General features: G+C 54.0%; 2 protein-coding genes across 5 annotated transcripts; one reads left to right on the top strand and one right to left on the bottom strand.

The window, feature by feature from the left end:
* The first annotated feature begins 4,333 nt into the window (after nucleotides 1–4,333).
* MVB12A (multivesicular body subunit 12A) lies at nucleotides 4,334–13,634 on the top strand. Of its 4 annotated transcripts, XM_036118847.2 has the most exons (9): nucleotides 5,560–5,751; nucleotides 5,843–5,941; nucleotides 6,071–6,167; nucleotides 7,263–7,389; nucleotides 7,715–7,834; nucleotides 7,910–8,016; nucleotides 8,246–8,307; nucleotides 8,625–8,681; nucleotides 8,879–9,267. In XM_036118847.2, exons 1-9 carry the CDS (start codon nucleotides 5,662–5,664, stop codon nucleotides 8,939–8,941), a joined length of 822 nt encoding a protein of 273 aa, XP_035974740.1. In that variant the 5' UTR covers nucleotides 5,560–5,661; the 3' UTR covers nucleotides 8,942–9,267. The 4 variants fall into 4 exon arrangements, with proteins under 4 accessions (XP_077909929.1, XP_035974738.1, XP_077909934.1 ...); XM_036118845.2 differs by lacking the exon at nucleotides 6,071–6,167 and having other exon boundaries at nucleotides 5,544–5,751; XM_078053808.1 differs by lacking the exons at nucleotides 8,246–8,307; nucleotides 8,625–8,681; nucleotides 8,879–9,267 and adding an exon at nucleotides 13,351–13,634 and having other exon boundaries at nucleotides 5,554–5,751.
* A 3,774-nt stretch (nucleotides 13,635–17,408) lies between these two features.
* On the bottom strand, nucleotides 17,409–23,249 carry TMEM221 (transmembrane protein 221). Its single transcript, XM_036118844.2, has 3 exons — nucleotides 22,930–23,249; nucleotides 20,705–20,790; nucleotides 17,409–18,300 (listed from the first exon to the last, which is right to left on the bottom strand). Exons 1-3 carry the CDS (start codon nucleotides 23,247–23,249, stop codon nucleotides 17,831–17,833), a joined length of 876 nt encoding a protein of 291 aa, XP_035974737.1. The 3' UTR covers nucleotides 17,409–17,830.
* Nucleotides 23,250–23,913: the final 664 nt, after the last annotated feature.

Here is a 23,913-nt window from a genome sequence, read left to right as displayed (position 1 = left end):
GCACTTAGCTCAGCGCTTGGCTCCTCCCCACTGCCCTCTCAGTCCGTCCGTCCGTGTCATCCTTTGAGAAGTTGTGGATCCGATGTGGTCTTTCCTTAGACTGAATTCCCAGGAGTGGGGTTACTGGGTCCCCGGGGACACATGGCTCCCTGGCTCTCACTTTCCCTAAAGAGCAATCCAGAATTTAGTCTGTTCCTGCCCCTGCAGGGAGTGGACGCTCAGCTCTCCACATGTCAGACATGCTGTTTCCTTCCAGCTCCTTCCCACCCCCGTCCCAGCAGCACCTGGTAGGACAGGCCGGCTCAGGGTGACCTCCACCCACTGTGGCCATTTCCCTGGGTCCACGGTTCAGTCAGCGCCGGCTTCTTGGTCCTGGCCTCTCGCTCGACCCCAGGGCTGCGTGTTGGCATTCAAAGCATGTTTCTTGTTGGAGAAGGTCATCCAGCAGATGTGTGGGTTGGTTGACCAATGAGCTGGATCCAGGTGCTTGGAGGCTCCTCACCCCCTCCCCTGTCCCTGGAATGCACCTTCTGCTAATTTTTCCCACACTAGGAGCCACTTCAAGGACACAACCTTACAGAGGGCCAGGTGTTGTTGAGACCATCTGGACTGTATATGTGGGTGAACCCTGCTGAGGTCTCTGCAGAAACTATTAAGATTCTGGTGGGCGGGTGAAGAGATCTCCCCATCTTGCTGCCACCCAAGACAGGCCTCGTGAGTTAAGTTCCCCTCCTTATTCAACCTGCCACCTACCTGATCTGGAGCAGTCTGCCTTTTTCTTCGGTCTCTCCCTGCCCTCCGTGTATGGGGCTAATTTCAGATCTCACCCGGGGAGCTCCCGAGGTTGGGAGCCAACCGTGGGCAGACAGCTGGGAGACCAGAGGAATGGGCCTTGGGGAAGAGGCACCTCCAGGGAAAATGCCAAGTTGGCCATTGACCTGTATGTGGGGAGGGGTGACTTACTTGTAGGTCAGATGCCTGTGGACTGCCGTGTGAGTCTGGGACGTCCCGAACACACGGGCTGGGCTAATGCGCACAGAGGCCTTACGTGGAGACTTTAGCATGCTGTTTTGCAAAGCTAGGAGGCTGCAGACCGCTGGGTAGTGGACCCCTGCTACCAATGAAGGCAACAGCAGTCCCAGCCAGTGGGGCAGCTCCCAGTTCAGGAAATGTGCAAGGTAAGAGAATATACTCCCGCTGAGCTTATCGAAATGGCTGCCAAATCCCAGCCAAAGGCCAGGGAAAGTATCCAGGCGTGGGCAGTGCACCTATGGGATCCAGGGGGCGATGGAGTTTCTCTTATTGGGCAGGAGGCCGAGAAAAGGAGCAGCACCACCACACACCCCGCCCTCTGATGGCCCCTGCGTGGTGCTCAGGGAGCTCAAGGTACTCACTTCCTGGGGCGCCTGGGTGGCTCAGTAGGTTAAGCATCTGCCTTCAGCTTGGGTCATGATCTCAGGGTCCTGGGACTGAGTCCTGCATCGGGCTCCCTGCTCAGTGGAAACCTGCTTCCCCCTCTCCCTCTGCTGCTCCCCCTGCTTGTGTTCTCTCTCTCTCTCTCAAAGGAATAAATAAAAAATCTTAAAAAAAAAAAAGCACTCACTCCCTTATAGATTAGATTCTTCTAGCCTGCAGGGAGGCTTGGCTCAATGAGGGGGACCTCCCTGGGCATGGGGCCCTGGAAATCTATAGAAAAGGTACAGCAAATTCTTTTTTTTTTTTTAAGATTTTATTTATTTATTGGAGAGAGAGAGAGACAGAGATAGCGAGAGAGAGCAGGAGCAGGGAGGGAGAGAAGCAGGCTCCCCGCTGAGCAGGGAGCCCGACGTGGGGCTCCATCCCAGGACCCTTGGATCATGACCTGAGCCGAAGGCAGATGCTTAACTGATTGAGCCACCCAGGCCCCCTGAGTGAGGGTTTGAACTATGGTTTGGTTTGCAAGGTCTTTGCATCGGGCCTAACCCAAGCTTTCCCCTGTCACCGTGCAAAGCAGGCTGCCACCAATAGGGGATTAGAGAAACTGAGTATGATGTATGGAAATCCTCATCAAATAGACAGTGATTGGGGTCACATTTTAAGGGTCATGATGTGCAAGACTGGGCAGAAGAACAGTGAATGGAGGCTCCATCCCCCCGCAAACCACAAGCAGCAGGGTTGGGATAAAGGAAGAATGGACTATTAAAGCAGCAGGTTAAATCACTAACAGGTAAAGCCACTTTGGCCAGGTGGACGAAGGGATTTTTGCAGGCTTAATGCATTTGAATGACCAACCAACCACCCCATCTGCCAGTCTGGGGACCCCTGCCGAAGCACCCAATTCCAAAAAGGTATTAGAGTCTCCAGAGATAACAACTGCCCTGACTCTCACGGTGGATCAACGCGCTGGGCTGCTGAGGACACCAAGCCCCATCCCGCCTGGGAGAGGCATTATCTCCCGGAGTTTACAATGGGATCTCCCACCGCGATGGGTGAGTTACTTCACCCCCTGGGTGAGGGGTATCTACTCGATCTCCACCGGGATCCTGTTGTCCTGCTGTTAAGCCAGATCTGTGGAAACCCACTATACCTGGAATGGAACACGCACCACAGAAAGAGGGGAGGAGACAGGGATCCTGAGCACGTCCTGCCCCTAGTCCCATTTCCTCACGCCTGACGGGGCTGCCTCCCCGGCCACCAGGTCCGGTCTGATATGCACAACCTGGCCAGGTTCCTAAAGCTGCAGCCACATTAACAAGACTTCCCCATACAAGTTTCTACTACAGATCTGTCTTTTTGGCCTTAGACTTCTGCTGCCCCTGGGGTGTCTGGTCACGGGATGGGCACCTGAGGGAAATACCTTTCTACAGGGGGCCCACTTGTGTGCCTGGCAAAGGAATTAATCCACACTGGTGGGTATGCGCGCAGCCACCCCTCTTTAGCTTGTCAGGATTGCTGTGGTGGATACCACTCCTCCAGGGAGGGGAGCAGAAGGCACTCAAGCAGTACATTAAGAAAGCATAAGCTAGGACAGGTGCTGTTAATTCAGCTGATATTACCAATACTGAGCCAGAAATCTGGCCTGTGGCACATCTCTCAATAACATTGGGCATTGGGTATTCTTTCTGTTGATTGAATGAAACAGGCAGCCCATCCGAAGGGTCCTAAAAATATCACTCTCAGAGCCTTAGGCGGCATCACTCAGATTTGGGATGGGTTCATGTGGCTTACCCCGGCTTATAGACAGTTGAGCACTCATGTACCTCAATGTGGGGAACAGAAAAAAAAAAAAAAAAAAAACAACACTCTAAACAGAACCAACCCAAATACACCAGGGATATGGGATGGACATCACTGTAACATAAATCCAAATGGGACCCAATGATTGTGTGGCTCAAATCTTTGGCTTGGTTTCCACCTGGGTGGTTGGGCCTCTACACCCTGGGGTCTCCCAGAAATCTGCTCCACGGTAACAAAAGTTGCCAATCTCCCTCTCCTCAAGTGCAGATGGGCACGTTGTTTTCCACTGGTATGATCACTTGGTCACCATGTTTGTTCCGTCCATTGGCCTGGAGGAAGTTATAGCTCACATAGACGCCCTTACTAAGTTCACCCAGTAAAGCCTTAAATGATAGCCAACAAAGCCTGTCCTACTAAACCCTGAAATGTCCCTAATGAGAAAAGCTGTCCGCCAAATTAGGACGGACTTGGACATTATGACTGTCTTGCAAGGAGGCACCTATGCCATTATCCAAGCAGAATGTTGTGTGTTCGTATCTGATGAGTCTGCTAATGTATCATCTTTATTACAGCACATGAGGACACATGTGAATGCCCTGAGTGATCCCACCCCCAGCTTAGGGACTTAATAAATGAATGGTTTGGATCATGGGAGTCCTGGTGGAAAAAATGGTTACTTATTTTGGGAGTCATTATCTCAGTCTGTGTTTTATCTCGCATGTGCTTAGATTGCTGCTGTGGTATCTGCCTCCAATGCAGCCAGACAGCCACCAAGCAAGCCACCTCCATGCTAATTGAAACCCCTTCTCATTATTGGGTCATCTTTTCCAGGACGTTTGTTTCTTCTTTTCAGATTTTATTTATTTATTTGTCAGAGAGAGAGAGAGAGAGCACAAGCAGGGCGGAGCAGCAGGTAGAGAGAGAAGCAGGCTCCCTGCTGAGCAAGGAGTCCAATGCGGGACTGATCCCAGGACCCTGGGATCATGACCCAAGCAGAAGGCAGATGCTAAACCGACTGAGCCACCCAGGCATCCCAGGATATTTGTTTCTTATGGGCATTGACATTTGAATGTCATATATTTTTCACATGTCACTAAGTACTCTTTTGATTTTTTTCCCCCTTCAATCATTTACATATATAAAAACCATTTTTAGCTCACGGGTCGTATAAGAGCTAGAAGTGGGCCAACCCATGATATTGCAGAAAATGGAGAAATATAGAAGAGGAGATAATCCTCTGTTCCCTAATTTTCCATATTTTCCCCTGAGGGGTGTAAAAGCATCCATATTAAGTATTTGATATCTCATTGAAAAAAACTAATTGTGTCTGGGAATGATGGAGCAGGCAGTTAGCTGGACCTGAGCTGGAGGCAAGGGCGGCGATAAATAGGTCACACATTAGAAGCCTGGGGGCTCTCTTTGTGGCTTTGTGGCAGCGGGCTAGTCGACCAAGAACCCCAGGTGCAGAACCCGTGGTCGCCTCTCCAATCTGTACCCCAGGGTGACTGCCTAGGTTCATTATAGTGTATTTACACCGTGGTTTCTACCCCCAGCTCACGCCCCCCTGCGGGGGAAGATGGCCACGACACTTCCGGCAAGACGCGGGAGAGCCAAAAACTCCCCCTCCCAACCGGTAGGAGGAGTCCCTTAGATGACCGGAAACCTCAGTAGCGGACCACCGTCGCTATGCTCATAAACATAATAGGAAACGACACCCCTATAGCCTCAGGTCAGCTGCCATTTCTGGGCCTGCCCGCTCTCCCACCTCCAGAGTGTGCGGTTCTTCATGAACTGCTTTGCGCTTGCCACCTTCCTTCTGGCTGTCTTTACTCAAGCGCGGATCCTCGGGTAAATCTTCCGTGGGGAATCCAAGAACCGAGACTCCATTCACACAACGCAGAGTCTCCCACCAGTAACATGAACAAGTCCTCAAGTTACACAAGATTTCATGGCTCATGGCGGCCCGTATGTTTTGTTATTTAAACTAATCCCTGCATAACCCATGAAAGTTTCAGTTTAGGATGACTTCCTAGAACTAGAATTGCGCTTTTTCACATTTCTCCCCTAGAAGTCCATGCGTGTCTCTGGAGAGGCTGATGCCGCAAGGGATTCTGGGGAGCGTAGTTCTGGTTTAGGGCAAGCCCAGACTTTCTGGCGCAGAGCTGGGATGTCGGAAATAGCCGGGGGTGAGAAGCTAGCGACACAATTTTCCGCAAACGTCGCTCATGGGCGCGCCTGCGCGACGTACGGGGGCGTGGCTTCCCTTTCCCACACGATTGGCCAGCTGTCTTCCGGGCACGCGCAGACGGCTCTTTTGACCCCCCCCTCCCCGCGCCTTCCCTATGGTATCTGGGATTTGTAGTTCAGACTCCTACCCTAATTCAGCCGCGGGTCGGCGGCTCGGAGTTCCGAAGCCGTCCCCGCCTTCGGCTCTTGGCTGGGAGGATGGATCCAGGACCCGGGACCGACACGGCCCCGCTGACTGGCCTGGCCTGGTCGTCGGCCTCGGCGCCTCCGCCGCGGGGATTCAGTGCGGTGAGCGACGTCGGGGGCCCGGGGGATTAGTGGGGGCAGAGGCGGCCGCGTCGGGGAAGGAGCCCGGTCCTGACTCCGGTCCACGCCCTAGATCTCCTGCACGGTGGAAGGGGCGCCCGCCAACTTCGGCAAGAGCTTCGCGCAGAAGTCTGGCTACTTTTTGTGCCTCAGTTCTTTGGGCAGCCTAGAGGTAAGGGGCGCACTCCTTTGGCATCCCCGGGGTCCGCCCACTCCCCGTCCTTTTGCGGGGCCCTACGCCAGGCGCGCTGTCCCCGCTGCAGCGTGACTGTCGCTGTGTCCTCCCCTTCCTCCCCCTCAGAATCCGCAGGAGAATGTGGTGGCCGATATCCAGGTCCTGGTTGACAAGAGCCCCCTCCCACCGGGCTTTTCCCCGGTCTGCGACCCCCTGGACTCCAGTGAGGCCCGCGTCGGAGGTTGGGGGTGGGGTAGGGGGCCGCGTTGGGGTCCCTGTGGGTAGGACCAGGGACGGGTGGAGGGACAACAGGTGCTTGTTTTCCGAGCCTCGACCGCCCACTCGATGCACTGGGTGATGACCGGGTTGGCTGTGGAGTCGAGCCCTGTTCTGGGGCGGGGCCACATGCCCTGCCCCGCGTAAAAATGTGCCATTGGTACAGCCTCTGACCTAGAGTAAGGGTTGTGACCTGTTTTATTACTGTTCCTGCTACATCTTACACCGTAGCCAAGCCGAACCACGGGCCATTTCCAAGCTTTTTCCTTTCCAGGCTTTTGCACACACTGTTTCCTCTGCCTGGAGCACCCTTCCGCGACTCTTCCGGCTAGTCATACTTGGTTTTCCTTCAGGTCTCTGCTTAGCTCTCCCCAGCCCTCTCCTCCGGCTCCTGTAGCCCTGGTGCTGCCCTCCCAGCCCTGACCGCCCGGCTTTCCAACCACCTGGCTCCCCCTGCCTCTCACTGTGACTTGTCATGTGTATTTGACTCTCAGGGTGTATCTATTGATATTGGAGTTGGCAAACTTTTTCTGCGCAGATCCAGATAGTAAATAGTTTAGGCTTTGCGGGCCAGATAGTGTCGTTGCCCCCCGCTCCTCCCTCGCCAATCCTTTAAAAACAAGAAAACCATTCTTAGCTCATAAGCCCTGCAAAAGCAGATTTTGGACGTCCTTTGGCTATGGGCCAGAGTTTGCTGATCTCTGGATTAGAGGACTAAGGAAAAGTGAGGTTTGCGGGGCCAGGATGGGCATTCAGTTCTGTCTGATTCCACAGATGCCCACCCTTGCTGTAGGTGCCCAGGGTCACCCCATGAATGCCTCTCCATGTCACCAAAGATAAGCCTGCCCCAGCGGCTCTTAAAGGCTACATGGAGTCCCCTCCTCTGGCTCTACCATTCTTGATTTAACCGTTGACCTAAAGCTGTCCAGGGAGCTGCCTTAAACAGCACCCTGGCGAGCATCATCCTGGAGCCATCTTTGGGCCCCTTTCGCTGCTTCTTCCCTCTTCTCACTCCCTTGCCCCCCCCCCCCCCCACTCCCAGAGGCCTCTGTGTCCAAGAAGAAACGCATGTGTGTGAAGCTGATGCCCCTGGGGGCTGCAGACACGGCCGTGTTCGATGTCCGGCTGAGTGGGAAGACCAAGACGGTGCCGGGATACCTGCGAGTAGGGTAGGGCCACCCCCAGCCTCTGGCCTCCTTTGCCCTCCAGCTCCCATATCTGCCCTGCTGACCCTCAGGGACTGTCCTGCGTGCCTTCTGTCACTTCCCTGTGCCTCAATTTCCACAGGTTAAAAACAGGGCTAATTGTATCAGTCTTACAAGGTTCTTGTGAGGAGTGAGTTGATGAGTCTGAAGCACACAGTTCTGTGATCGGACCCAGCACTATTAATTCGGATGTTGCTCAGGGCGAGGGCTAAGATAGAAGGCAAATCCCCCAAAGGGCTGGGGTCATCCTCTTGGGCCAGGACCCCTCCCTACTTCTCTTTCCTTCTAGGGACATGGGGGGCTTTGCCATTTGGTGCAAGAAGGCCAAGGCCCCAAGGCCGGTGCCCAAGCCCCGAGCTCTCAGCCAGGACATGCGGGGCCTCTCCCTGGACCCACATGCCCAGCCCAGGTGAGTGCTCAGGCTTGGGAATGGGGCAGCCGTGGGGGGAATTAGGCCTGACCTGCGCTGTCCTGCCTCCACCAGCAAGGGTGGCTTTCCAGAGCGGACCCTGTCCAGGTTAGGCTCTCGGGCGTCTACTCTGCGGAGGAGTGACTCCATCTATGAGGCCTCCAACCTCTACGGCATCTCAGGTGAGTGCCAAGCAAGAAACTGAGGCACCGGGGTGGGGCAAGACTGGCTCAAGGTGGGATAGGCAGGAAGGGGTGGGGCCAGGGTTGGAACCAGGCCTGGGCCTCCCCAATATTTGCAAAGACTGGGGAGAGCCTGGGGTTTGGGGCTGGGCCTCTCTGGTTGGGGTGGACCGCAGGCAGGCCGCAAGCTCCCTGTGTCTCAGCCCCTACCCTTACCTGCTTTCCTCAGCCATGGATGGTGTTCCCTTCACACTGCACCCCCGGTTCGAGGGCAAGAGCTGTGGCCCCCTGGTGAGTCTCTGCTTGGGGAGCCTGGGTCTGCCTCTGCCAGTTGCCTTCCTAGGGGTCAGGATGCAGAGGGTCATCCATGTACCCAGTGCCCCAGCACAGAGGCCCATGTTCCTGGGTTGGAGGAGGCCAGAAGCTGGAGGGTCTTAGTCACAGAATGGGGAATCGGGAGGAACAACTAGATGCTGGTGGCAGGAGGCTGTGGCTGGAAGGATGAAGGGATGTTCAGGCAAATATTGGGGGAGGCCCTCCTTGAGGATGAGGGAATGGAGTTCCAGGTTAGGGTCCCCACCCAAGACTGACCTGCCTCTGCCCACCAGGCCTTCTCTGCCTTTGCCGATCTGACCATCAAGTCGCTGGCAGATATTGAGGAGGAGGTGGGTGCGGGGCCCAGGATGGGGTGCTGGGGGACCCCCACCTTCCTGCTACCCCAGTCTCCCCCAGCCACACCCCATCTCCCAAGGGCTGGAGCTCGCTAAGTCCCTAATGGTCTTCACCCGCTCACCATTCCTCACGCACCGCTGTGGCCCCTCACTCACTCTGTGTTCTCCTTGCCCCCAACACTGCCCCCCAGTATAACTACGGCTTCGTGGTGGAGAAGACAGCAGCTGCACGCCTACCCCCCAGCGTCTCGTAGCTCTTGGTCAGCCCCAGGGAAGAGCCCCCTGCCCGACACCCCCACCACCCCGGGACTGGCAGCCACCCCGCCCTGCAGCATCTTGGGAACCTTGGCGGCGCAGGGCGTTCTAGAGCCTCAGCCACCCAACAGAGCCACAGCCCTGGAGAAGGAGCAGGACCGACCGGTCTGCTTGGTGATGGGGTCTCTCGCCCCCGGGGCCCTGCAGGGCAGGGGTGGGGGCTGGACGGAAACCAGTGCCTTCAAGTCATTTGTGTCAAAACCCTCTGGTGCCTGGAGGCCACGCGGGCGTCCTCCTGGCAATAAACACCACCCTGTGCCCACTGTCTGGAGTCCCGATCCTGGCTGCGGGTCCTCTGTGGCTCGAGGTCTTTGCCACGCACACCCAGCACAAGTCGGGGGCAGATGCCCACCCAGTAAGCAAAATCGGGGAGGGGAGGCAGCACTGCTGCCCCTCCCAGAATATTCCGCAGAGGGGGAGACAGGCTCAGTGAGTGACTGAGTGGGCTTGTAGATCACAGAGAAGACCCGGTCTGCCCCTCCATCACTGCTCGTAGCAGGAATAATACTTTCAGTTACGTTTAGATCGTGGGGAGGGGATCAAATCCCCAACACCTGATGCACAGTATCTCATTTGGTGTTCCCACACCCCGCTATGAAGCCCTGGTTTTGCGCATCTTACAGATAGGGAAACTGAGGCAGGGGCAGCTAAGGTCACAGCTGAGATGTTCCTTTTTTATTTTATTTTATTTTTTTTTAAAGATTTTATTTATTTATTTGTCAGAGAGACAGAACACAAGCAGGGGGAGAGGCAGGCAGAGGGAGAAGCAGGCTCCCCGCCGAGCAGGGAGCCCGATGTGGGACTCGATCCCAGGACCCTGGGATCATGACCTGAGCCGAAGGCAGCCGCTTAACCGACTGAGCCACCCAGGCGTCCCTGAGATGTTCCTTTTTTAAAGATTGTATTTATTTGGGAGAGAGAGAGCGAGCATGAGCAGGGGGAGGGGCAGAGGGACAAGCACACTTCCCTCTGAGTATGGAGCTGGATGTGGGGCTTGATCCCAGGACCCTGAGATCATGACCTGAGCCGAAGGCAAAAGAAGCTTAACCACCTGAGCCACCCAGGCGCTCCCACAGCTGAGATTTGAATCCAGAGCCTGCTCTCTTCACCTTCAAGCTGTTCTATGTGTCTTTTTGCTCTGCTCTGTGATGGATACATTCAGTCAATTCTCATTATTCACTGTCCTTACGTTCTATAACGTTGCAGTGAAACTGAGTCAGGGAATACTGGATTCCGCAGCAAATACAGAAGTAGCTTCCTGCAAGCCTTTGGTCACATTTTTCTCAAGCAATCAATCCATGACCTTGTTTTGTGTGTGTTTCAAGACACCTTGTTTAATACATAATGCTGATTGGTTAACATTGAACTCCTGACCATCTGAGCTATAACTCATGCCTGAACAAAGCTCACCTAACACACATTTTCTCCAGGGGCACATTCCAGCCTTCTTGCATTCGGGGAGAGGCAACACTAAGCACTATGCTTGGAGACCTTTTTTTTTTTTTCATTTACTTGAGAGAGAGAGAGAGAGCAAGTGAGAGAGACAGCACCAGTGGGGAGAGGGGCAGAGGGAGAGGGAGAAGCAGGCTTCCCGCTGAGCAGGGAGCCCGATGCGGGGCTCGATCCCAGGCCCCTGGGACCATGACCTTAGCCGAAGGCAGACACTTAACCGACTGAGCCACCCAGGTGCCCCTGCAGACCTTTTTAAATAGCAAAATTGCCAACGAAAAAGCACAAAAATGTGAAAAACGTGCCACTAGATAGACCATAAAAAGGCCACCTCTTCACAGTCCAAGCTAAAGCAAGTTGGCGGAGCGTCACTGCATCCCACCTCAACAGGAACCATGTGCCTCGGTGATTCACATTTCCCCCTGCTCTGTGCATGTCCCTGAATGACCACAAAGTGCTGCAAATATTGGTTTGGGGGTGGCAACTCTTCGCGTGGGACTCACAAATACAGGATCTAAGCATAATGGGGTGGACCGATTTGTAAATTAACGACCCCAGACTCACGCCGTTTTTCTCCCACGCCCACGCTTCTTCCTTTTCTGCTCTGTCCACCCTAGGTCCCCGTAGCGTCAGGTGGCCCAGGTTCTGCTGCAGTCAGGAACGTCCCCGGATCTCTGTGGCTTAGAAAGACTAAGGCTTCTTTCTCATTCGTACCACGTGCCCACGGCTGGGCAGCAACAGACTCTGCTGGTCACGGTCTCTGAGACCTGCCCGAAGGTGCTGCCACCATCTTGCCACAGCACTGGGGACAGGCTCAGGAAGCTCTTGCCCTGTCAGTGAAATACCCTGGCCTGTAAGTGCCTCGTCGGAGCTCTGCTCACAGATCACTGGCCAGAACGTGCCCCACTGGGCCCCCGGAAGGGGCGTACGGCCCACCCGGGGACTTGTATCTAATGGCACCGTCCTGGGGGTCTGAGGGGGCAGATCCTGTCCTGCTCTGGGGTCAGAGGAAAGCAGAATGGCCCTGTCCTGGGAGTCTGAGAGGAGAGAGAGCAAGCTGTCCTGGAGAGGGGGGACCAGGGGAGGCTGCGCAAAATGTGCGCCCTCCCCCGTATAGCGCAGCTGCCTTGGGAAAACTAGGCCTTTGGTGCTGAGACATCTCCCCACCTCTCCCCTCTCTGGGCACAGCTGCCACCTGCCGGTCCCGCCCAGGCTGCTCTGGCGCCGGCCGTGGAATCTGATCTGGCCGGGAAGCAAAGGCTGTTTGTTCTCCCTGGTCACCCTCTTGGCCACCCTGAAACCAGCTCTGGATCGCTTTCCAGGGCATTCTTTGGGTGACCAGGGGCCCCCAGAGGAGCCATCCTGGCCCCGGATCTGACTGGACTTGCTGGTATTGCTAGGCCAATGACCCGGCAAAATCCCAACCCTCTGAGCTCCACGGGGCCCGAGGACAGCCTGGGGAAGTGCGGGCTCACCTCGGAGCCCACCCACCCACGCCCGACTTGGGCCACATCAATCCTGACTGCCATGGCTGAGCTTACGCCATCTTGGGCTACACAGGAGGGAGCCAAAGCTTTATCCTTCCTGCCTTTGGCTTGCTCCCACCTGAGATAGGTGTCATAGGGCGAGATGAGGTCCCAGCTCCACCGCTCACTCGCTGGTGACCTTGAGCAGTGGCTTAACCTCTCTATTCCTCAGTTTCTCCATCTTTACAATGGGTATCTCAATGGGCCTTACCCCAGCGCAGCTCTGAGGGAGAATGCACGCGTCCCTCAACTGCTCTACTGACTTGCAGAAACACTTCCCATCCCTGAAAGGCCTTCCCAGCCGAACGGTTTCTGGAGTGCAAAGTCCAAGCAGGTGCCTGGGGGATGCAACCACATCCTGGTTCAAAATCCACACTTCCTGTGTTCAAATGTTGCTGAGTCCAGCTGTGGCCCCTTCTGCTCTCTCCACCCCTCGATCAGAGCACCCATCTGGGCTAGATTCAAACATCCCCTTGCCACCCCCCTTCAAGCCCCCTAAAGCTACTGGGTGCTACCTCATCATTCATCCTGCCTGCTCTTGAACTTGATAGAAGTGTCATGCCCTAACGAGTTCTCTTCTGAGTCTGGCTAATTTTGCTCAATATCATGTCTGTGACATTTATCTAGGGTGTTGCCTGTATGAATAATTCCTTCGTTTTCATTGCTGAATAATTCCTTTCTTTTTCGTTGCTGAGTCCACTGCATGGATATACCAGTCTGTTCACCTGTTCCCCCGCTGCTAAATGTCTCCCGTCCGTGGCCACTGAGCAAAACCACCCTGAGTACTCTTGTACATGTCTTTGGAGGAACACGCACTCATTCCTGTTGTGTAAATGCCCCGAGTGGAGATTGTGGGTGGTAGGCGAGGCCTATGTTCGGCTTTCGCAGATGCAGTCGAGCAGATTTCCAAGGCTGTTGTACCAATTTACCCTCCCACCCACAATGAATGAGAGTTCCAGTGACCCCATGTCTTCACCAACACTCGGCATTGTCAGTTGTGTTAATTTTGGCCATTTGTCTTGCCAGAGCTTGAATTCCTTAGCTGTTCTGCACACTCTTGCCGGCTTAGAGATCCTAACTGAAAACAGCTGATTTGTGCTGTATGGAAAACACCCCTTTCTCATCTTGCTTATCCACCTGCCCTTTTTACTTGTCTTTGAACAGAGCCTGAAGAGAATTTATGAGACGTGAGGTAGCTTCTGAGATGGTCCCCAAAGACCATGGTGTTCTGGTGTTCAGGCCTCTGTAATCCCCTCCCTTGGGTATGGGCTGGACCTAGTGACTCACTTCTAACCAACTGAATACAGCAAGGGTGATGGGGTGTCACTTCCATGATTAGGTTCTAAAAGACAGTGACTTCCGTCTGGTTGCAGGCTCTCTTGCTGGCTTTGCTAAAGCACACTGGCCTATAAAGAGGTCCATGTGTCACGGAACTGAGGGCAGCCTCTTACCAACAGCCAGAAAGGAACCCTCAGTTCCACAGCTTGTAGGGAATGGATGGACTCCTGCCAACAACGACGAAGTGAGCTTGGAAGGAGATCCCGCCCCCGTCGAACCCGGATTGCAGTCTGAAGGGGAGGACTCAGTTGAGCCATGCCCAGATTCCTGACCCACAGAAACTGTCAGATAATAAATGGGTGTTGTTTTGAGCGGCTAACTTTGGGGGATGATTTATTATGCAGCAAGAGCTAACGGATACAAACGCAAAGGATATTGAAGTCAGGGAAAGAAAACGTGCTGGATTTTCAGGTAGTATTTATGTGATTCTTGCTCCATTTATCCAAATCAACTCAGTTTTGCATCTCGGGTCTTCTTCTGAGCCTAAGGTCGAATTTGCACTGTACCTAGAACCGTCCTGAGATGGAGGGCTCATGAGGTCCTTTCAAAATTCTTATTTCGTGAAATATGTTTTAAAGTATGTTCATGAAGTGTTTTCTGGGGTGTGTATGGGGGGGGGAATATGCCCCTTGTTGTGCTGAGCAATTTCCTTCAAGGTGGCATCTGGCCTTCCATTCCAAATGTCACCAGCACAGAGGACCCCAGCTCCACTCTGCCACTTTCAGTAGATTGCATGCATAGAACTAAAGAAGAGAGACGGGTTGTATCAAGGGGACAACAACGGCGATGCTTGTGTGAGTTAGGCAGGGTATTTGGCCCATGGTGGGCTCCCAAAACTCCATAGTTCTTCTCAACCGGAAATAGTGTGGTTAAGTGCTTTCAGTATCCCCCACCGTACCTGCTGTTGAGAAATGCTTACACAGCTGGAGCAGATGTTCTCTGTGCCTCACTCCCATTCACCCCCTCCATGTTCATCTCTCCATGATGAATGTCATTCCCAGCAAATACCTCCAACCCTGCCTGGGGCCTCCTTTGGCCACAGGGGTGTGTCCAGCTGGTGCACAGGGAAGACCAGAAGTGTGAGGGGTTAATCTCTCTAGAAGCAGCTCTCAGCCAATACCTGATGGAGGTCATAGGATAAACACCCCAGTGTGGGGATCACTCTGCTGTGTGTGCTTTATGCTGTCTCCCAGAGGTCCCTAGCAGCATGGAGCCTCAATTGCCCACAGTACTGTCTGCTCCTTGGTGTCCCCGAAGGGCTGTAGGGCTTCCTGAGGTACCCTCCCACATAAACAAACCACATCCCCCAAATCATCTCAAGGTCTGGTTCTGATGATCCCAATCCAAGGCAACATCTTTGAGAGATATTGTCCACTCTCTAATCACACCAGGATGCCGACAGCTGCTGGTTTTTGCATGGCCCGTGGAATTAATGGAGACATCAATATCTTTTCTGATTTGGTCCTCATCGCTGTGTTTGGTGGAGGGGAGGAGGCCACCTTATTTTATAAAGGAAACTAAAGTGGCAGGTCGCATGACTGTTCCCTGAGCCAGGTCTGTCCCAGCTCCTGGAGGACACAGAGCAACCTGAGCATTTGGCTCCAGCCCCAGGACCAGCCTCATCCCCTCTCACCTGATTCTGGCTGAGATATGAGGATGCTTGGTGTCCCTTCCAGGGCAGAGATGGCAAGGGGGGTAGGTTTCGACTGGGCTATGGGCAGCGCTCCCAGCTGGCCTTCCAAGCTGGAACCTTGCATAGTTTTCAGGGCTCCTATTCTGGGTCCCACGAGGATGATCAGGGGTCACACAAGAATGAGGCTAGCAAGCTCGAGGGGTGCAACATTTAAGGAGCTCATTTTAGTTCAGGGGCCCACCTGCCCCTGCAGGAGCCTGAGATCAAGTGCCTCCTTAAATTTGTCTTGATTGAGGTGAAATTCACATAACACAGAATTCACCATCTTAAAGCATACAATTCAGTAGCATTTAGTACACGGACAATGTTGTGCAAGCATTACTCCTGTCTAGTTCCAGAACATTTCTATCACCCAGAAAGGAAACCCCGTCCTCATGAGCAATCACTCCCCATCCCACTCCCCCAGCCCCTGGCACCCACTAATCTGCTCCATCTCTGTGGATCTGCCTGTTCTGGATGTTTCATATACGTGGAATCACACAGTATGTGGCCTTTTGTGTGTGACTTCTTTCACTCGGCATGATGTTTTCGAGCTTCATCCATATGTAGCATGGGTCAGCGCTTTGTCCCTTTTCATGGCTGAGTAACATTCCATTGCATGGATTGATCACATTTTTTATCCGCTTATCTGTTGATGGACATTTGGGTTGTTTCCACCTTTTGGCAGTTATGACTAGTGCTGCTATGAATGTGTTTGTAGAAGAATTCGTTTGAATACCTGTTTTCAATTCTTTCAGGTCTCCAATTTTGCACCTGCACCCTAGTCCTGGCCCTGGGGATGAGGCTGAGGGGTCCAGCTTCTGGTTCCCCTGCCCAGTCCAGGAGATGAGGTGCTGCTCGCTGGCAGACAGCCGTGGTCCTTCCTCCTCATTCTCCTCTCCCACACCCCAGAGTCCTGGGGGCCTGCCCTGTTCCAGGGGATTCTCAGAAACGGCAATTCCCGGTGTTTCTCAAGAACCTGCTCTGTCCTGGAGCCCTCTGTGATGGGGTAACGAGGTTCCAGCCATCGCCACCATGTGGCCTCACTTCCTGGGCCTCAGTTTCCCCATCTGTAAGTGGGGTTGTCCTGAAGATTAACTGAGGCCAGGAAAGTGCCTGGCACATGCCTGCAGAACCAGGCATGTGATAAAGACGTGACATTTATTTATTTGTTTTTTAAAGTAAGTTCTATGCCCAACATGGGGCTTGAACTCACGACCCCGAGATCAAGAGTCGCATGTTCTATAGACTGAGCCAGCCAGGTGCCCCGACATTTATTCTTATTTGATCCTTTTCATTGATATTTCTTATGCTCCCCGAGAACCCATGCTTACTGGGTGCCCCACGTGTCAGGCGCCACGTGGGACGTTCATGTGTGTTATCTCTTCCCTCCACTCCACCAGCAAGGAGGTCTGTGCAGCTTCCCGGCGGCTCTGGGAGGAGGCAGCTGAAGTCAGAGTTGGTTGGCCACTCAGGTCTGCGTGTATCGGATCAGCAGGGTCCCTGCCAGGGTCAGGCTTGGGGGACCAGCTCCCCCAGTTGAGCGCTGTCACCTCTTTGTCCACTGGGAAGGGTCCTAGGGGGGCTTTAAGGCACTTTGTGGCTGAGCTGTCTCCTCTCCCTGGGCCTCAGAGTGCCTGTGTAGCCCAGGAAGGGATGCACTGGGAGAATTCTGGGGACATCTGTCCATTTGGGGTGAGGGTGGAGGCCAGGCATCCCCACCCCCGGTGAAATTTATATGCATGAAGATTTATATACATGGGTCCCCGACTAGGGTCTACAAGAAGTACACCCTTGCCCCCCACTTCTGCCTCCCCACCCCATTCCTGTCATCCCACCCATTACCCCGGGCCTGGGCTTGACCACACAGCATGTTTGGATGTAGCTCAAGTGACAAAGGAGATAGCGAGGGTGAGAGTTTATTTGAGGGTCATGTGGGATGGGAGTGGGGCTAGGGCCTCTGGAGATCCCTGGGGCTCTGAGTTATCCACTCTAAGCCTTGGCAGTTTCGTGAGCCCCAGAAATGGCCATCAACCCCCTGCCACCAGGGGCCCAGACTGATGACAGCACAGATGGACATGCACTGAGGACCAACTGTGCACAGGCACCTGGAATGGAGCCCTAGGAGGGGGGAACCGCTTATGTCCCCATTTTATAGAGGAGGAAACTGAGACACAGAGCAGCAAAGCCCTCAGCCAGGGGCCCACAGCCAGAAGGCTGGGTCCAGCCCTCCAGGTGCCCCTGTGGCCCTGGGCCACTCTGAGCTCAGCATACACGGATTTCAAATGCGCACAGCCCGGAAGAAGTCGCAGAGTCTGAGACTTGTACTGTCAGCAGCATGGGGGTTACAGAACCCTGGTTCGAATCCTGACTCTGACGCTCAGTACTGGCCATGGGACTCCTGGTGAGTCACTGCCCCTCTCTGGACCTCGGTTTCCTCATCTGTAAAACGGATGGAGACATTTAGAGAACCACTGTTTAAGCCCGACCCTCCCCTCCGGCCTCTAACATCTGGACAGCTACATTTCCCAGCCTCCCCTGCCCGGAGATGTGGTCATGTGACTCTGTTCTCGCCAGTGAGGTATAAGCAGGAGGGTCCCAAGGCCTCCCAGGAAGATTTCCAGAAAGTTCTGAGCACCCCCTGGCCTCAGCCTTTCCCTCTGAGAGAGGAGGTGAAGCCTGGAACCCTGGCAGCCATTTTGTGCCATGAAGCCACCTTGAGGACACAAGCCAGGGATGCTGAGAAATCAAGTCATACTGCTACTGTGGCTGAGCCTGGACCTATCTTTACAGAGTCCTCTTCCTGCTGCCTGACACCAGGTCTCTATCCCTGATCCCTGGGTTCACACCAGTGTGGAGTCCTTCCCTGAGCCCCCTGGCCGGTGGCCTAGCATGCTGCGCATCTCGTGGGTCACCCCTTCCCAGTGCCCCCTGCCAACTGACAGTGTCCGGTGCATGTAGGATAAAGGCAGGCTGGTCTCCCGGCCTCCCCCCATGGCTACAGGTGCTGTAGCAGCGAACGTGGGTCTAAGGGGGCCCCCAGGTTCTGGGAAGGATGAGTAGGGGGTCCGGCGGTGGGTACCCTGCTGGGGTGGAGCCCCGGGGCTGGCCTTGGAGACTCTAGCAGGGTGGACAGGGTCGTCTTCAAAGTGCGGTGGGGACAGTTCATGGAGACCGCGGCGGGTGGCCCGGGCAGCTCGGAGCAGAGTGTGGGTCAGCGCCGCCACCAGGACCAGAGCACCCACTCCAAGGATGGAGGCGGCTGCTGCACCTGTCTCGATCTCAAAGAGCAGCAGGGCATAGATGGACAGTGCTGGGGAAAGAAATGGCTCTCATTTACTCAGTCAACAAACGTTTGCTCCCCAAGCCCTGGGAGAGCTCTCCCAAACAGAGGGCAGTCACAGAAACCCATACATGATAGGCACACAGCTTAACTATCTAATCCTCTCACACCATCGTCACATGCATTTTACCATAAAACGGTAAATTTTATGTTATGCATACTTGACCACAACTAAAACAACCCGGATCTCAGACTTCCTGAGTCCCGTGATTAACTTTCAGTGAGTCACAGCCCCTCTCTGGCCTCAGTTTGCTGGTCTGAACAAGACGGTTGGTGACCTGACCTTGAGGACCAATCTGTACTAGTTTTCTGTTGACTTGTGCAGCTCCCAGTTGGCACCATTCTTTTTGATGAGCACTGTCCTGTGCATTGTAGGATATTTAGCAGCTTCTACCCACTAGATGCAGTAGCATTCTCCCCCTTCCCTGTCTTGACAACCAAAAATGTCTCCAGATATTGCCAGATGTCCCCTGGATCAGAAGAATCTGTTCCCATTGAGAACCACGGGTCCAGTCCCTACCCTCACCCTGATCGCTAATGTAGGAGCACGGACCCACCTCTCCGGCATCATTGATGTGTATGGTACTAGGCTTGGCCAATCAGAGCATTGCTTCCCCTGGTTGTAGTGATTGGTGCAGAGCTATCACATGACCCAAGCCCAGCCAATCAGAGCCAGCCCTGGGACTTTAGACTGGGCTATGGGTAGGGAGGAATTTTCTTACTGGAGCAGCGGGAGAATTGGTTGAAGAGAAGCCCAGAGTGGGATGGAAGCTTTCTTGGCACTTTGCTGGCTGTTTTTATGCTTTCTCCAGCTCTGTACTCTTGCTTTTAAGATGCCACACTGCATCATGTTTGACATATTAAAGTGAGGCCAAGGACTTTTTTTTTTTTGCTCTACACATTTTTGAAAAGGTTTTTTCAATTATTCTTTTGGCTCTGGCTAGCAATGAATGGATGATTGGATGATTGGCTGGATGTGCTTGGGAATTCTTGCTGAGTGAGGTCACCTAACCTCAAAAGGAATCTAAATGGGAGCTGAACAAATTCTTAATTTAACACTTAATGAGGCTGACATAGTTACCTTTTTTTCTCTTTGTGAGTTTTCTTGTATACTAGAATGAGGATATCTTATTCTACAAGTCTCCAACACTTTTTTTGCCAGCCTGGGAAAAGGCTCAAGGTTATAGGCATTATGTTGAAAGCACTTACAGATACAGGCATCTTTCCCAGAGGATAGCAGGTGAAGAGGTGAAACAAGAGGCATTTCTGATTACCTTGTTGAGCACCTAGAACCAGCTGCACCTGAGGCCCGATCTTTACAGATACATGAGTCACCTCATCCACTCTCTTTTTTAAAAAACTCACAGCTGGAGCATTTTCTTAAGTCAAACAGCAAAAGTTATGCAGAGTTCCCTGCACTTTATATACCCATATATACCCTTATATTCCCATAATGAACCCTAGGCTCACATCTCACAAATAAATAATTTAAATATCTCTTCGAAACTTCTATTTTTCTGTTGTAGGAATAGTAATGATAAAAAAAGACAGTAATAGCAAATCCCTTCTTTTTCATTCAGCGGAATATTTTCTTCTTCCAGGAAAACGGGTTGTTTATAAGGGTCCCCGTGGTCTATGTATGATTCAGCACTGAGTCTGCGGCACCATCAACACATCTTTCAAGATTAGAACAAAATATAAAATGTCAGGAGTCTCTTTAAAGAAACTTGATGATTTGGTTCCTTTACTGGCAAGTGTGGGTGAGAGAATGTTGATCTAAGAAAAGTTATTACAGGTCAGGGAAGGGAAGACTGTGCGCTGTGTCCTTCCAGTACCCACATTATTAGTTTTTGTTTTGCTTCATGTTTTGGGATTTACAACTGCATTTCTGGTTTATAAAGCATTTTTTTTTTTAAACCTAAGCCATTCTTGAGCTGAAGGTTCTGATATTTGTAACCAAACAGCTTTTTACTAAGACCAACCTGTGAAACACTATCTCCAGAAAACCACCAAGGACATGAAAACTTTTGTTCAAACCAAATGTAGGAAACTGAAGAATCAAGAATGTTCTGAAGACAATACGACTTATGGAACCCCCACTGGGGTCAGATGCCACGCATGGGCTTTCACAGGGACTAACCCAGAATCCCCTCAGCAATTCTAGAAGGCAGGGATGTATGCATCCCCACTGTACTGATGAGGAAACTGGGACGCAGTGGGAATCTGCCCAAGGTCCCAGAGCACGAAAGTGTCAGAGCCGAGAGTCGAACACAGGCAGACTGGCTCTGGAGAGCTGACTTCAGTTATGGGGTCATTACCCCTGGCCACCCCCGCCCAGGGCTCTACACCCCATATTCTATTCCCCGGCACGCACCTGCTAAGTAGACAGAGACCCCACAGCAGAAAAGGCCAAGGGCCACGTGTCTGAGGAGGCGGCAGTCATAGAGAAACCAGTCAGACCTGGGAGGGAGGGGGGGCAGGAAGAAAACGGGTTCAGGGGGTGAAGCTGGTGGGAGAAGGCCACGGAGGAGAGGGAGGGAGAGTGGCCCAGCTTTGGGGGACCTGAGATCTATGTGAGGACCCATCCATCCATCCATCCATCTACCCCCTCATCCATCCTTCCAGGTAAATGTCCATTACCATTTACCATCTACCCATCCCCATCAATTATTCAACCATACAGCCATCCATCCATTTAACCAGGACCTATTAATCCATCCAGTCACTTATTTAAACAGCCACCATCCATCCATCCATTCATTTGCCATTCACCACCCACGCATCCATCCATCCATCCATCCACTCATCCTTCACCCACCCATCCATCCATTGTCCATCTCCCATTCACCATCCATCAATCCAACCAACTATCCATCTGTCCATTCATCCATCCCTCATTCACCACTCATCCATCCACCATCCTTCCCCCCCTCCCATGACCCACCCATATACATCAGTCCATTCAAACATCCAACACTCATGAAGCAGCTATTATGCACAGACACTTGCTAGACACCTGACTTCCATTATTTTACAGACCATAAGCTTATTTGGGAAATGAAGAAACCAGGGGTAACTTGTTATCCGAGATGATAGAAAAAGAGATTCCCACGAGCTGAGACTGATTGAGGACTTGGTTTTGAGCCTGGCACCATGCTAAGTGCTTCTGTTGTGTGCACTCTCCCTTCCCCATTCCTGAAAGCTTAGGAAACGGAGGCTCTGAGAGCTTCCATTATCACTCACCTCCCACCGGTGCAGTGGAAGTGGCCTCCTCCCTGGTCTCCCCACCACCTGCCCTCCTGGCCCCTTTTTTCCACGGTGGCTGGAGGGGGTTATTCCAAACTGAAGTCAGATCATTCCCCTCCTTTCTCATAACTTTCAGGCAGAGTAAACCCCAAGATCTTCACCACAGCACAAGGAGCCCTACATGGTCCAGTTCCTGATTTCCCTGCCCTTATCTCCCTCATGTCTCCCTCCGGCCACACCAATCACCTCGACCTCCCTCTAACACCCCAAGCTCATTCCTGCCCCAGGGCCTTTGCATATGGCGTTCCCCCTGCCTGGACCACTGTCCTCCAGATCTTCTGCCTTCTTTCCTCCTTCAAGTCTCCACTCAAGCCTCCGCTGATGGTCCCTTCTCAACCCCCACCCTGTCTTCCCCAGCATCACCCCATTTTCTTCCTTTCCCAGCATTCATCCTCACTTGACATTACTGTCTTGTCTCTATTGTCTACCCCACGAGGGCATGTCTGGGTCCGCCTGGTTTCTGCTGTGTCCTCTACTCCCGGTGCGGGGCTCAGCCCTCTGCAGGCACCCAACACATATTTGTTGACTGACCCACCAGTGCATTTCAACACCCCTTGAGCTATGGAATGGATAGTGCACACTCTAGGTGGGATCGACTCCAGTGGTGGAAGTTCCCATCCGTTCTAATCCGTGGAATCCTGGACCCTGATTCTGCCTCCCCTCCCCCAGCATCCTGGAGGGGAAACACCGGGAAGGTTCCTCCCAGCATTCCCTGCCCCGACACCTGCCGCCCCGGTACCCATGTTCCTCAGCCCAGGTGCCTGAGGAAGGAACCCCACCCAGGGCCAGAGCACAGGCTCTGGCTCTACCAGAAGCAAGTTCAAATCTCGTCCACCCGCTTCCAAACCCGGCAGCCTAGAGAGATCAGCCTCCCCTGTGTGAGACACAGTTACAAAGGGAGGTAGCAACACCAGCCGCGCAGGGACCGCGGGCCTTCCCTGGGCTAGTCCGCAGAACGAGAGAAGCACGGAAAGCTTAGGGTTCCCTCAATGACAAGCGCTATCAACACGGGGCCAGCCGCCCCTGGGTCCTCTGTGACCGCAGTTTCCACCTCTGTAAAACGGACGGTGCAGCGGTCGGTGCACGTGCTGCAAATTTTCACCTAACATAGGATGTAGGGAGGGAGGGATGATAGAGGGAGTGGGGGATGGAGAGAGGGGGGCAAGGGAGGACGGGATGGAAGAAAGGAAGCGCGGAAGCTCTCCCCCAACCTGAGGCCCCCGAGAGGGGCAGCGGCTCGCCTGGGCTCGCCCAGCCCCCAGCCGGGCCTCGGGGAGGAGGGGCCTGTCCTACCTGCCGGGGCCGGGCCCCCGCGCCAGCTCGGCGCCCAGGTGGCCGCAGAGCGCGGCGAGCAGAAGGCAGGTGAGGCCCAGCACCAGGGCGAGCGCGGCGAGCGCGGCGGCCAGCGGCAGCAGCGCCCCGGCCGCGTCCTCCGGCAGCCCGGGGCCGGCACCCAGCTCGGGGCCGAGCCCGTCGGCGCGCAGTCCCCGCAGCTCCGCGCGGCCCGCCTGCAGCTGGAACAGCAGCTGCGCTCCCAGCGCCGCCAGCACGGCCGCGGGGATGCCCAGCAGGGTCATCGCGGCCAGCACCCGGCCGCCGTACGACCGGGCCATAGCGGGGGTCTGCGGGGCGGGGTAAGGGGGGGCAGTCGAGGAATAGAAGAGATTTTCACGGGGCAGGGGAGTTGGGTGGGCGTCCAAGGGCTCCCAGGAGTTCCGAAGAGGGCGGGACGGCAAGGGGTGTCTGAAAGTTGGGGGGCCGTAGAGGGATTCGTGTGCGGATCGCGGTGGGGACGAGGAAACTCCGCGAAAACTTGGGACGAAGTATTCTCCTCCCTCCGGGGACCCAGCGGGCGCCCCCTCCCGGCCTCCAGGTCCTGGCCGGGCGGGGCCGGCGCGGGGCGGGGCGAAGAAGGGACAGAGGCCGCCCCAAGAGCCGCAAGGGCTCGGGGGCCGGATCCAGGGAGCCCCACAAGCCCCTAAACTCATTAAGGCGACCCCCACACCACCCACTGCCCTAAGCACCTGTTTCATTGTTTAAAAAAAAAAAAAAAGGAAACTTGAACGAATTTCTAAATAATTCACTTTGATATTCGGTCTCTTACCTGCGGACTTTGCAACTGGCCGCGATTTCCCTTCCGTTCAACCTTCTTTCCAGGCTTTGCAGAAACGTCGCCTCCTGGACGAGGCCCTTTTAGGGCCCCCGCTTGAGGAGGCACTCCTGTCTTTTGCTGTTGGGCTTTGTTCTTCCCATGGCCCGTTTTCTGTTATTATTTAT

The sequence above is a fragment of the Halichoerus grypus genome, chromosome 1 (genome assembly GCF_964656455.1).
Source record: "Halichoerus grypus chromosome 1, mHalGry1.hap1.1, whole genome shotgun sequence".
In the NCBI taxonomy this organism is placed as follows: Eukaryota; Metazoa; Chordata; class Mammalia; order Carnivora; family Phocidae; genus Halichoerus; species Halichoerus grypus.
This window is presented reverse-complemented; position numbering and strand designations above follow the sequence as displayed.